Source organism: Mixophyes fleayi, chromosome 5 (assembly GCF_038048845.1).
Source record: "Mixophyes fleayi isolate aMixFle1 chromosome 5, aMixFle1.hap1, whole genome shotgun sequence".
Taxonomy (NCBI): domain Eukaryota; kingdom Metazoa; phylum Chordata; class Amphibia; order Anura; family Limnodynastidae; genus Mixophyes; species Mixophyes fleayi.
The window spans coordinates 84,896,643-84,910,930 of NC_134406.1; the positions used below are offsets into that span (position 1 = coordinate 84,896,643).

The 14,288-nt window shown below is 40.3% G+C and overlaps 1 protein-coding gene across 2 annotated transcripts in view; it reads right to left on the bottom strand.

Annotated features, from left to right (window-relative positions):
* Positions 1-589: 589 nt before the first annotated feature.
* CNTNAP2 (contactin associated protein 2) overlaps positions 590-14,288 on the bottom strand; it is a 1,405,747-nt gene continuing 1,392,048 nt past the window's right edge. Inside the window, exons 23-24 of one of the 2 annotated variants that reach the window (XM_075212518.1) lie at positions 6,802-6,876; positions 590-1,956 (exon numbers count right to left, since the gene is read on the bottom strand). In XM_075212518.1, the coding sequence (XP_075068619.1) occupies positions 1,757-1,956; positions 6,802-6,876 (275 nt within the window). In that variant the 3' untranslated portion in view covers positions 590-1,756. Of the gene's footprint in view, positions 1,957-6,801; positions 6,880-14,288 lie in introns of both variants that reach the window. The other variant, XM_075212517.1, reaches the window with a different exon arrangement.

A 14,288-nucleotide genomic window follows, 5' to 3' on the forward strand; every position in this document is an offset into this window, starting at 1 on the left:
ACCCAGAAAATAATAGTCTCTTGTTGCAAGTCTACATTATGCAGAAACTATATATTACGCGTATGCATTTTTATTGCAATTGTTTGGTACAGAAATGCATATCTTACACATAAATATTGGCGCACGTCCAACTTTAATTGAGCCTCTATGTGGCTTTCCTTCCCTATGTGTTCTTGAACTAAATGGAGGGGGGACAAGGGCAGAATCAGACTTCTGCATTCCTTGCTACTGTTACTCATGTATTGCAAAATAGAAAAACAAACAAAACAGGTGCTAGATTTCACATCATGCAACTTTAGCATAGCTTCCATTTGTTTGGATATAGGTTAATCATTATTTTCAAATGACTGTAGACTGTTTTTGCACAGGTCTATCTATACAAAGATAAAATAGTCTTATAAAAATGTTTCATTTGCTCCTATTTTATCTACACTGTATTATTTATATTATGTATATCCACTTTGCATATTTCACTGGGAATAAACCTAAACGTCCCTCTTAACCCAATGAAAAAAAAAATAGTTTACCATACAGATTATTGCAACTAGATAAAATATGTGTATGCATAATAAGGAACACTGATAAAAGGTTGGCTATATATAGTTGTATTGTGCATTAAAATATACAGCAATATATATTTCCAACATTTCTAATGCTAAATTCATTTCCATTGCTTTTATCATGAATATTTTCTTTTCATTCTTCAGTTTTAAAAAAACAATGACGTTGGTCAAGATGCTAAGAAGACAAAAGAGCTGCATATCAAGTGTAAGTTATTCTTGGGGATAAAAAAAACAAAACAATACTGCATTGTTATATTGTGTCAGGAAATGTCCACATGGTCTGGGAAACAGGACCTGCCCAATAGAATATGCCGAGTGTGTTACTTCATCAATGTGTAGAGACAAAAAAAAAATGCACAAGCTATTGTATCAGAAAAAGGTGCAATATATTGAATTTTTTTTTTTTTTTTGCAATGTATACCATTCCAATTGTTCTTGTTACGCCAAGATATCCTTTAGATTTCACCTTATTTAAGGATTAGGCAACTGCCGCTGACCTCTAACTCTGGTCAACACGGCAACGACACAGGTTGCCTATCCCTACACGTCTTAAGGTATATAGCAACAACCTCTAAAAAATGGCAGATACATTCTTTATTGGCATGAAAATGCTTCACCCTGAACCATTCTGAATGACTGCAGTGCCTATGCATGCAATGAAAAGTATTTTTGTTATATAAAGGAGAAATAAAGTAGATGAGTTTTAGGACAAGTACTTGTTATGTGTGTGTGTGAGATTAAATATAAACATTTTCACGGGTTTATAGATAACCAGTTGTGTATATATGTTAGCTTCTTTAAGTTAATATTCTCAGGGCTTATAAAACTTTATAAAACTGGCCCTGCTTCCTGGTTAAGTATTTAGATTGCCTCTAAACACACACACAAAATACAGATTTTACTGACAAATCCAAACCAATGCTGAAACTCTAAAAGCTGATAATTTGTTTTGTTTTTGTTTAGACAGGGAAATACAGAAGGCGCAAAACCCAACTGTAAAAGTAAACAAAAAAGTACTTTCAAATGCCTTGATCAAAGTTTATGATTTGTATTTTTGTTGGTGTATTGTGTGGCTCTGCGGGGCCCGCTGGCTGTGCTGATCTTGCCAGGAGAAGTCAGAAGCCCAGATCTGGTGAGGCATAGTCCCTCCCAACACACCCGAACCACTCTCTTGCTATCAAATTGATTGCTCTTTAGATAAGCCATTCCTTTTTACTCTCATCAATGGTCTCAGTAAAGTTGGGGTCGTTGTTGATAATGGCTGCATCAGCATTGTCAGCAGATTCGGCTCCCTTGGCTTCATTTGTGTGGTAGGTTCCCTTGTGGCGAAACATGTAGCGAATCAAAAACACCAAAGTGCAGAGTATAGTGAATATCACCACTGCAATGATACCTGCAAGAAAATAAAAAGACAGGTAGTGTTAAAATGACAATACTGCTCAACATATTATATAACAGACTTATTGTTATTAGCTGATTATACTTTGATCAAATCTGGTGGAGGGGCAAGTATTAAAAAATGAATACTTTTTTTTTTAAAAGGAAGTGATACAAATGCAGGGGGGATTGGCCATGTAACCTACCGGGAAAAGTCCTGGTAGGCCGATGGCCTCAGGAGGCCACCTGGAATCTTTTTAGAGGTTTTAAAAAAAATAAAATAATTATGTGTAGCGCCCCCTCCCGGACCGGAGGAGGGGTGGGGGGGGGGGGGGTGGGGCAGGGCAGTGTGGTGCTAGGCATAATGTGGCCGCGGATCCCTCTGCTGATCTGTCTCTCCCTCCTTCTATCTCTGTGACTGCAGTCTCCGTACAGTGGTCACAAGGGATGTGTCACATGACAGCTGCCGTCCCATGTGTGTAGCGAGAGGAGTCTGCAGCAGGAACAAGATAAGTGTGTGACTGCTAAAGTGTGTGTGTCTCTGCTAAAATGTGTGTGTGTGTGTGTGTGTGTGTGTGAGGGGGGGCTACTAAAGTGTGTGTGTGAGGGGGGCCACTAAAGTGTGTGTGGGATAGGAGGGGTGTTGCTATAGGGTGTGTAGGATGGGAGGGGTGTTGCTAAAGGAAGTGTAGGATAGGAGGGGGGTGGCTGCTAAAGGGAGTGTAGGATAGGAGGGGGGTGGCTGCTAAAGGGAGTGTAGGATAGGAGGTTGGTGTTGCTAAAGGGAGAGTAGGATAGGAGGGGGGCTGCTAATAGGAGTGTAGGATAGGAGGGGGATGGATGCTAAAGGGAGTGTAGGATAGGAGGGGTGGGCTGGTAAAGGGAGTGTAGGATAGGAGGGGGGTCTGGTAAAGGAAGTGTAGGATAGGAGGGGGGGCGTCTAAAGGGAGTGTAGGATAGGAGGGGGTCTGCTAAAGGGAGTGTAGGGTAGGAGAGGGTGCTGCTAAAGGGAGTGTAGGATAGGAGGAGGGGGCTGCTAAAGGGTGTGTAGCATAGAAGGGGGGCTGCTAAAGGGTGTGTAGCATATAAGGGGGGCTGCCAAAGGGTGTCTAGCATAGAAGGGGGGGCTGCTAAAGGGTGGAATGGGAGGGTTTTAATATATTGTGTAATATAAGGGAAGGGAGGGGGGCTGTCTTAATAGTTCATGGGTGGGAGGTTGGGTATTAATTTAATGGTGGAGTTTAGGTTGGAGCTAATTATTTAATGGGTGCTATTATTTGTGGGGTGATGGTGGGGTAATTTAATTTATTGGTGGGGCAATTTCATTTAATACTGGGACCTTTCATTTAATGCTTGGGTGGTTTGGTGCTATTAATTGAATGTGGGGCTGAGTTTGGGGGGGAGAGCTATTTATTAAATGTGAATATTAATTATTTAATGCTGTGATGTTTGTGGGAAATGGTTATATTAAACGTAAATGCTATTAATTTATTGCTGGGTCTGTTTGGAGGGATGGAAATTGATTTATTTATTAAATAGGAATTCTATTACTTTGATGTTGTGGTTGGTTGAAGGGAAAAAGATAATTTATTACATTTATATACTATTAATTTAATGTTGGGGCTGGAAGGAGGCCTTATTATTAAATGTGGGTGCTATTGATTAACTACCAGGAATGGTTGGAATTTTCTACATTTTATGTACCCATTTTTTCCCCCAAAAATAGGGCCTCCAGCATTCCAGGTTCCAGACAAGCAGCAACTGATCCAGCAGCCACAGATGGTGAAAGTGACAAGAACAGGTAGGAGAGAGCAGGACAGTCTGCCAACTGTCCTGAATCTGGTGGGGCAGTCCAGAATTTGGGTGACTGTCATGCTTAGTCAGAATTTGGTCCAACTACAAGGACAGTTGGGAGGTAGGTCCTGCTTCACACTGTGCTGCTTGTGAAGGCAGAGCTGCATGTACCTAACAGTAGTGCACACAGTTTTGCCTGTGTATTTGAAATAAATGATAACCCACATTTAGGACTCATACACAATTGTTACAAAATAAGTGTTTTCTTGCAGATGCTTGAAGCATTTTACTTTTGTGGTGATCGCACTGGATAGCCATTTATTATAAGGATTATTTTGAATGCATTTTTTGAAACACACAGTACACATCTTTATATATTAAAGAGAGAGATTTGACTGGTAGTTTACAGCTCATGATGTCAGGAAAAGATGCAACAGTGCAGTGAGGTGCTCATATGCCGCTGTGGCAAACTGATCAAATAGGATTCTGCCAACAAGCTTCGTAATAGTTAAACTTATTAAACAAAGTCAGATATGTTTCTATGAAGGGAATTTTGGAATGATGTGTTAGTAGGTAACAAAACAAGTTTGAGCACAGAGGCATAAACCAGTCGCAGATAATGTAAAAGGATTCATGTATTTTAATAGCACAAGATTGGCAGCTTTTTCCCTGCTTTGCTTTAGAAATAACCCACTGTGTCTTAAGTCATCGCAGCCAGGTTTTCCTAAATGTTACTACAACCGAATTCCAGTAGTTCTAAATCCCACCTACTTTTGTGTTGGCCCCACCCACAGTTGATTTGGACCAGCTCACATGAGGCCACTTCAAGAATTTTTCCAGAGCCACTTTAATTTCCCAACCCACCCATGTACAAATGTATATCTTGGTCAATGGCATCAACCAAACTGGGAGTCAATATTTTGCCAATTCTTCATCCTGTACTATATCAACCCCAGCTTTCTTAGTTCAGTATTAGATCTTGTTAATCACTGTACCTCATAAAATATAATAATTCCTCTTATTTTATCACTGCCTAACTGCTTAGGTTGAATTTCTCAAACAAATCTCCAAACAACTATCCCCCCAATCTCAACTAAGAGACGTGTATTTCTTATATATAAAATGAAATAAAATACACTCAAAATATACACAGATCAGCTACAATATTGAAACCACTGACAAATTAAGTGAATAACATTGATTATCTTGTTACAATGGCACCTGTCAATGGGGTGGGAATATATTAGGCAGCAAGTTAACAGTCAATTTTTGAAGTTGATGTTTTGGAAGCAGGAAAAAATGGACAAGGGCCAAATTGATATGGCTAAATGACTGGGTCACAGGACCCCAAAATGGCATCTCTTGTGCAGTCTTCATGGTTTGCAGAGGTTGGTACCTACCAAAAGTAGTCTAAGGAAGGAAAACTGGTGAACTGGCGACAGGGTCATGGGCACCCAAGGCTCATTGATGTACGTGGGGAGCGCAGGCTAGCCCGCCTGGTCCAATTCCACAGAAGAGCTACTGTAGCAGAAATTGCTGAAAAAATGAATGCTGGTTATAATGGAAAGGTGTCAGAACACACAGTGCATCGCAGCTATCTGCATATGGGGCTGTGTAGCCGCAGACCGATCAAAATTCCCATGCTGACTGACCCCTGTCCACCACCGAAAGTGGTTACAATGGGCACATGAGCACCAGAACTGGACCATGGAGCAATGGAAGGTGGCCTGGCTTGATGACTCAAATTCTCTTTTAAATCATGTGGTTGGCCTGGTGCGTGTTCGTTGTATACCTGGGAAAGAGATGGCACCAGAATGCACTACGGGAAGAAGGCAAGCCAGCCGAGGCAGTGTGATGCTTTGGGCAATCTTCTGCTGGGAAGCCTTGGGTCCTGGCATTCAAGTGGTTGTTACTTTGACATGTACCACCCACCTAAACATTGTTGCAGACCAAGTACACCCCTTCATGGCAACTGTATTCCCTAATAGTGGGGGCCTCATTCAGCAAGATAATGCGCACTGCCACACTGCAAACATTGTTTGGGAATGGTTTAAGGAACATGAGAAAGAGTTCAAGGTGTTGACTTGGCCCCTAAATTCCCCAGATCTCAATCCGATCGAGCATCTGTGGTATGTGCTGGAAAAACAAGTCAGAGCCATGGAGGCCAAACCTCGCAATTTACAGAACTCCTGCTATCATCTTGGTGCCAGGTACCACAGGACACCTTCAACGGTCTTGTGGAGTCCATGCCTCAGCGGGTCAGAGCTGTTTTGATGGCACGTGGGGGACCCACAAAATATCAGGTAGGTGGTTTTAATGTTGTGGCTGATTGGAATATATGTTAATGCCGGCAAGTACAAAAGTTAATTGAAGTACTTTACAAATGTAACCCAACTAATGGTGAGTTACAAATTACATTTGCATTTTGGACAGCTATATCTTTAGTCTAACTCGGGTACCTGTAATGTATTGTATTGATGCCTCTAACATGGGGGTAACATATTGGCTTTTGTCTCTTTGGTGATTGAGAGGTAATACTTCCAGGTTATGTTAGGAGGAGAATGTAACTACAGGGAGAATACTTGCCCTGACATGAGAATCTTAGTGCCCCTAGCAATAGTAATATCTTATTATTATTTTGTTTAGAAAGAGCCAACGTAGTTAAAAAAAATCAAACAAATATCAGTTACAGTGCAGGAAATAACATTAGACAAAAGGAATGAAGATCCTGGGCCTGATCAATTAAGGAAAGTAAAACAAAAAAAGAAGTAACTTTGCACCTGGGCAAAACCATGTTGCATTGGAGGGGGAGGTAAATTTAAAATGTGGGGACAGATTTATAGTTGGGATAGCGCATGTCCTAGATCAAATTTAAATTTCAGTGTAAGAAATAAAGCTATCAAGTATGTGTGCTACATGAAGAACCAGCTAGTATTTTCCTTGTCTGTGTGTGTGTATTAGGGAATTTTGACTGTAAGTTCCAATGGGGCAAGGACTGATGTGAGCGAGTTCTCTGTACAGAGCTGTGGAATTAGATATAAATAAATGATGATGATGATGAACTCACCTCCAATAATTGCAGAATTCCTATTCACCCCATCTTTCATGGCTTGTCCTTCATTGTTTGGGAAATTTGCAGTCTCTGCTGTGAACAAAATGAAAATAAGTATAATTACTGAAAAATAAAATTGACAGCTGTAGTTTAGAGAAATATTGGGTGGTAATTATCAATGGCCAACATAAACGATTGCTGAAATATTAAGTTAATTACGTTCATTGCATTTAAAGATCTACAGCCTTATAGCAATTTTTGAACCTTAACTTCTGGTAAAATAAGGTGCATATTCTTCTTTCAACAACTGTTGTACTTTATGTGTGTTATAGTTTACTATTCTGATGTATACCATGAAAAATATGCTAGTATTTAAAAAAAATTTTTTTATAAAAAAAAAGTTTCATGTACACCTAATACGTTTTGGATTCCTGTAGGATATTGAGATTGTTAAACTAATCACAAAATATAGAACAAAAAGCATTGATAATAAGGTTATTTGAAATGTCTTACATTTCACCTTTATGTGCAAACATGGGCACTTAAAATGAGTTGCAAGAATAGATACTATATGTATTAATTAAATAACAGTTGAAGCATCAGTCATCCCAAATTCGCCCTCTCTGCCGAATATATGTGGGCGGCACGCTGGCTTAGTGGATAGCACTTCTGCCTCACAGCACTGGGGTCATGAGTTCAATTCCCGACCATGGCCTTATCTCTGTGGAGTCTGTATGATCTACCCGTGTTTGTGTGGGTTTCCTCCGGGTGCTCAGGTTTCTTCCCACATTCCAAAAACATACTAGTAGGTTAATTGGCTGCTATCAAAAATTGACCCTAGTCTCTCTGTCTGTCTGTGTGTGTGTGTATGTTAGGGAATTTAGACTGTAAGCTCCAATGGGGCAGGAACTGATGTGAGTGAGTTCTCTGTACAGCGCTGTGGAATTAGTAGCGTTCTATAAATACCTGATGATGATGATGATGATGATATCCCTCAATTATTTTCTAAGCTGTTTTCCTATTCAATTAATATGGTATAAGAATAATTTGGGATAACAAAGGTGCCATTTTTATTTAAGCTCCACTCAGTCACCTTTTCTTTAAGGAAAGAAAATCCCTTTGTCCTCTATTTCTTTGTTCCGTTTTGTAAATTTGCAGTCAGATCACTGAGACGCAAACAGAATTCTGAAAACTGCATAGGACATCCTAAAATCTCAATAAAGGTGCTTTTTGAAAGGGTTATTTATTTACTGTAACATACCAATTTCAAAGCCACAGTGAAGGGATGATTAAAATACTCATGGGACTATGTAACTTCTGTATCTAAGTAACTAAACACCTAAATCATTTGTACGGTGGAAATAAACACATGAACAGTCAGGTGTTCAGGTAAACACCAAGCTTCACAGAGTGTGTATATCAAAATGAAGTTAATCTTTTTATTGGTTAATATAGAATAAAATTGTGAAAAGGGATTCTATTGCTTAATGCTAGTACATTAGGCTGGATGCATCCATTTTCGTTGACACCTTTAACAGTTAATTAAAAACATAATTAAAGAAAAGGAAAAATATTTTAATCCAATAGATTGTAAGCTTGCGGGCAGGGCCTTCTCACCTCTTTGTCTGTTTTACCTAGTTTGTTTATTAGTTTACTATGTTTGTCCCCAATTGTAAAGCGCTGCGGAATATGTTGGCGCTATATAAATAAATGATGATGATAAAGTGAAAAGAGGATTATTTAACCTTAATATCATTGCCCACCAAAGGCAGACTTGTCTTGGCCTTTCTAGGTGGGTGTCTTGTTAGGGGGCTGTTGTGATTTGTCTGCAGGACAGTGAGGTGTTGTGGCATTTATAGACCCCCTTTATGAAATTTTCTTTTCATCAGGGCCTTCTAATGGGAGAAAAGCATGACCAAACTAATAGATTATCCATTAACAATTGAATGTAGACAGGATGTTTCCTCCAGACTAACCACTGACATAGTAGTCAGTAAAATGAGTTGAACGTTGATAAGATAAAGAGATTCTCCTGGGCTCTACTGGCTGAGCCTCCGAGGAAGGAACCAGCACTAATCAGTACTCTTTTATTACAAGATATTTTCTGAAATAGAGTCCATAAATCTGTCAGGAGAACTAAACAGGCAATTTTGGTGGGTAACAACGCGGCCCGTGCATTATTACCGTTACTATGGTAATGGCTGCACATTATTACTGTTACTACAGTAATTTCTATGAGCCATGAACAAAAATCCACAGAGAAATTACCGCAGTAACTGTAATAATGCGCGGGCTGCATTGTTCTAAAGAACAACGTGGCTAATTGAATCTACCCCTTTATGTCTAGATTCCATCGAAAAGCTAACATCCTCTAGTAAGGACTTCAAAGGGAATCAGCTTAGCTGTGCCACAGAAATGCCTTGGAGGGCAACAATGTGGTGTGAGCCCATCAGAAAATGAATGAATGCAAGTAATCCATTGATATTAGGACAGCTCTCACGACCAAGTAGAAGCTGTCAAATTCCTTCTTTGTACCAATAAAATACTACTTCCATGAGTTTAATAGTTACTATCTTTCTTTCTGTGTGTAGTTTTATGTTAACAACGTATGTCATGTACATCAGAACAGACTTGTTTTAATTGAATATGTTATTTTACTAATAGAAATCAAGTTTTGTGATGGAACAGACAGTGTAGCACAGGGGGGAAAAGTTCAGACAATACAGCCTTCCAGTTCCGCTTTTGAATCGCCAATCCATGGAAATTCATTTTGCACTGAAGTTTTCAATAAGAATTTGCAGGATGACAGTCAATTAATTCCGATTTGTGTTATACCTGGGGTAGAATAATTAAGGCCAAATTTTGCTGGAGAAATGTGCAAATTTTTTTGGCCAACTGTGGTACAGTTTTGGAAATGTCACTCAATACTGCCTAATATGTCCCATGTGGTGAATGATACATGCATTGCTTACACCCAAGCATGAGTTTTTGGCTGTAATCAGCACCGCTATGGAGCTTATTAAATGTTGATGATGTGTTGTTACAATACCTGATTCTGTTCTTTTCTTCTAAGAGAAACATTTAAATTAATGAGGGACATTGGAGATATGCCTAGTAGTGGTGTTGTCAGTTGTATAAGACATGCACTTTCTCCTACTGTCATGGACCATGAACTCAATGGGGGCATGCACCATGTGAGTGGATCAGTAAATATATGCAAATGCTCATATATAGATGTGCTACACCACATAAGTCATACTGTTAGTAAATGATCCACATTGTCTTGAGAAATGTATTTTAAGTGTATTGCTGCTACACACTATCTTTACAATACCTAGGGCTCTTGCAGCATAGGGATCATTTGTCTATGTCACTGTGGCCTATGTGGTCAACAGTGTTGGGTCATTTATAAACACAAAATCTACAGACTTGCAACATTTCTTTATGTGTGCAAGTTGCCCATCAAGGTATACCCTGACTTCATGGCTTTTGATAACGGCACAAAATCTGCAGTTAGTTTTGCGGGTTGGCAGATACTCCAGAAAATGTACACGAAAAAGTAAAAATGTTACATTAAGGGCCTACCTCCTAGGTTATTTTGGATAGCAAATTGCGGGAGGCGGGAGACTTGCCTGCTCTCTTGTTAGTCCGGGAGACCAACCCGGATTTCGTGAATCTCCCAGACATTCCGGGAGAGTTGGCAAGGATGAATAAAATCTTATTTCTGCACTTCAGTGCAAAACTAGGCACTGTTGTTCACGTAGCAGCAACCACCCTCAAAGCAGCCAACTCCTTAGCCAGGGTAAATTTTTACTATCTTTGTCCGCAAATCCATGTGTTTCCTGAAAAACTGATTTGAATAGCGCAAAAATAGGCATGTGATGTCACAAAAAACATTTTATCTGTGGATTACATTTGTCGTTTGTAAATGATCTCCGACTTCCTTCAGCCTCCCCTACCCGCACCAATGTTTATGGTTCTGTGTTTTCGAAACTCAGCTCCATTTGGCTATTTAAAAGGGTCACAGCAATCTTTGTCACTCATTTTGTTTTCATTAAACTCAGAAATGTATAACAGAACAGGAGCATGAATGAGCGCTACTGAGGGGGGAAGATGTGAAGGTGGAGGCGGCTGTCACACTGGCGCCTGTCGCCATCCTTGTGTCTCCAACTCACTTATCCTCAAGCGCCTGCCCAAGGATGAATCATTGTCTTCAGCCTTCATCATGTGAGTATGTCAAGATTAAAACCTTACTAAAAATTTTTTTTCACTTTGAAGAACAACTATTCTCTTATATTTGAAAATGAGTTTCAGTTTATACCTTAGTCTTTCACAATTTTGCACCCCCAAAAGTATAGCCCCCTCCCCCCCAAAGCCTCGAGCCCTAGGGTGCAGCCTAGTCAGCCTACTGGATTATCAGGCTCTGGTCCCTGGAGAGGCACATCGGGGACATGCACATGTGGATTTAGTACAATAAAGGTGTGCAGACTTAAGTGTAGCACCCCCCTCCAGAGAAAGGTGCTAATTAAATATTGACACCTCTCTAGATTATTATTATTCATTTTTATGTATAGGGCGCCACAAAATGTCTGCAGCGCCGTACAGGAACAAACAATAGGAAAAACAGCATGGTATAATAAACAATAACACTATAACTCAGGTAGCTCAAAGCACAGCTAGAAAGAGAAGCTGAAAGTGTAAGGAAGAGCGAGGGAAATTCAATAGGAGCTGGAAACCTGTGTCCAAGAGTCAGGGCGCAGCTAACAGGTAAAGAGTCACTGAGAGGTGCAGAGAAAAGCAGGAGAGAAGTCGGTGGGCAGAAAGCCCAAGCTCTAGATACCCCTGAGTCAGCGTATCTTTGTGTCTTTGTGTCTTTGTGGCATGTGTGAAAAGATACACGCTGATGATAACACAATTAGCATGTATTTTTACTGTATAAGATAAATAAGAATAAAAAAAATAAACTATGCCCCATGGACCTAAATGAATAAACAGTGATGTGGCAACAACAAGCTCTATAGCCAGAGTCTGGTTACCACTATCTAGCTAGCGAATATGTTCTGGACCTCTGCGGACTGCAAGTCAATATGATATTTTATATGATGTTATTAATAAATGCAATCAATATACTGTTGTACTTTAAGCTTATGCTGGGTTTAATCTGAATAGCATCATATTCATTTAAATTATTATATCACGTCTTATTCCGGTTTGGAGACATTTAATCTACAGTGCCTCAGCTCCCTGATTACTGCTGGAGCAATGGCAGGACAATTTCAAAAGTAATTGACACTCAATGTATTGTGTTCATTGCAGCTAATGGTAAAGATAAGGCTGTCACTGTTAAAAAATACTGCCGAGTGTAAAAAGAAGTTTAAAGAATTTTAAGCATTCTACAAAATGACTCCGCTTTAGTGTTTTATGTTTTAAATGACTTCATTTAAAAATCTGGAATTGTTTACACTGCTCAGTAAACTCAGAGCCAAGCATGGCTGTAATATTGACATTTTAATTGCTTTGCTCTCCTTTTCCCTTCTTCATTTCATCTGTACTTAGCAATTGTGAAATCCCTTTCGGCTGTAAAGCAATGAGCACAGACTTCGGTGTTGGATGAGCAGCCAAGATTTAACAAGTGGAAAGAGACTGAGAAAGATGTTCTACAGAGTGACAATGAGCACAGGGTGATGGCGTTTAAGAATTTCCTGTTATGTCTTAGACTGTAAGGGCCTGATTCAAGTCCAGGGGGTAAATTTATCAAACTGCGGGTTTGAAAAAGTGGAGATGTTGCCTATAGCAACCAATCAGATTCTAGCTATCATTTATTTAGTACATTGTACAAAATGATAACTAGAATCTGATTGGTTGCTATAGGTAACATCTCCACTTTTTCAAACCCGCAGTTTGATAAATTTACCCCCTGGACTTGAATCAGGGGTCTATGATGTGTGCAATTTCATCAAGCTCTAAAAATCTTATGCCATCTTAAGGCATCTCAGGAGAGGGATCTTCAGATCCCTCATCGTCAGCATTGCTGCTGTTCCCTGCACTGTTTTACCCATATGGTTGTTCTATCCCCAACCATTTCAAAACTGGAAAAGTAGCAGAAGAAAATTAATGACAATGAGGCAATCAAACATAAGTGAAACAAAGGGCTGCTACAGATTTGAAAGTTTTTACTGAACTCTATTTACTCTATTATTAATAATATTCATGTTTTTGGGGGGAAACAGGGGTCAGAAACAAGCAGATAGTATGATATGTACCACTACCGAAAGAGAAAAAGGACAATACCCACTGCTTCAAAGTATCATCATCATCATCTGGCAGGAGCCACGGCGGCCGCAGGCACCGCCGCGACTCATTTCCTTCTGGTTCTGGCGTCCCTGCTGTCTCCATGACGACTGGGACGTCACTTCCAGGGCAACGGCCGGAGTGTCCTGTTAGCACGCCCCAGCAACACAGGGCAGCCGGGCACGTGCGCTGAAGTGTATACAGCCTGCGGGCTGATTAATGAGGCAATTAGTCAGGTCCTGAGGATTGTTACAGGGCAAAGCGCTGATTGGCTGGTTCCAATATTTAAGGCAGGGAGGGCTTAGCCTCCCTGCCGGTTACAGCATGGACTTAACCTGTTACTGACCTGCTCTTGTCCTGTTCCTGCTTGTCCCAGTTCCTGTGGATACTCTGCCTGTTTTCTTTTGGACCCCTTGCCTGTACCTTGGACCCTGCCTGCTAGCCTGTGACCCTGAACCTTTGGCCTGTACCTTGGACTCCGCTGTTTTGCTTGTGACCCCTGACCTCGACTTACATCTGACCATCCGTTACCATCTACTCTGCCTCCTCTGGCCTGCCTCTACGGTATTGAATAACAAACTTGCACTACGCTAGGAGTTAAGTGCTGGGGCCATCCGAGTACCTGTGAGCATATAAAGCTCTACGGCAGCCTAACATCATCATTTGGTTTAGGCTCTTCAGGACTTGTCTGAGGAACTTTTAGATTACAAGTTGCATGTTAGCCGGATAAGGAAATATCTGGAGAGCCGCTGGAGACACAGGAACCTTGCAAGTATCATCATCATCATTTATATAGCGCCACTAATTCCGCAGCGCTGTACAGAGAACTCACTCACATCAGTCCCTGCCCCATTGGAGCTTACAGTCTAAATTCCCTAATATACATGCACATACACAGACAGAGAGAGATACTAGGGTCAATTTGATAGCAGCCAATTCACCTACTAGTATGTTTTTGGATTGTGGGAGGAAACTGGAGCACCCGGAGGAAACCCACGCAAACACGCAGAGAACATCCAAACTCCACACAGATAAGGACTTGGGGCCTCATTCAATAGAGATCTTAACTTGAGAAACTTCTTATTTCAGTCTCCTGGACAACACCATGTTACAATGCAAGGGGTGCAAATTAGTTTTCTGTTTTACACATAAGTAAAATACTGATTGTTTTTTCATGTAGCACACAAATATCAACTTTAAATTTCAGTGTA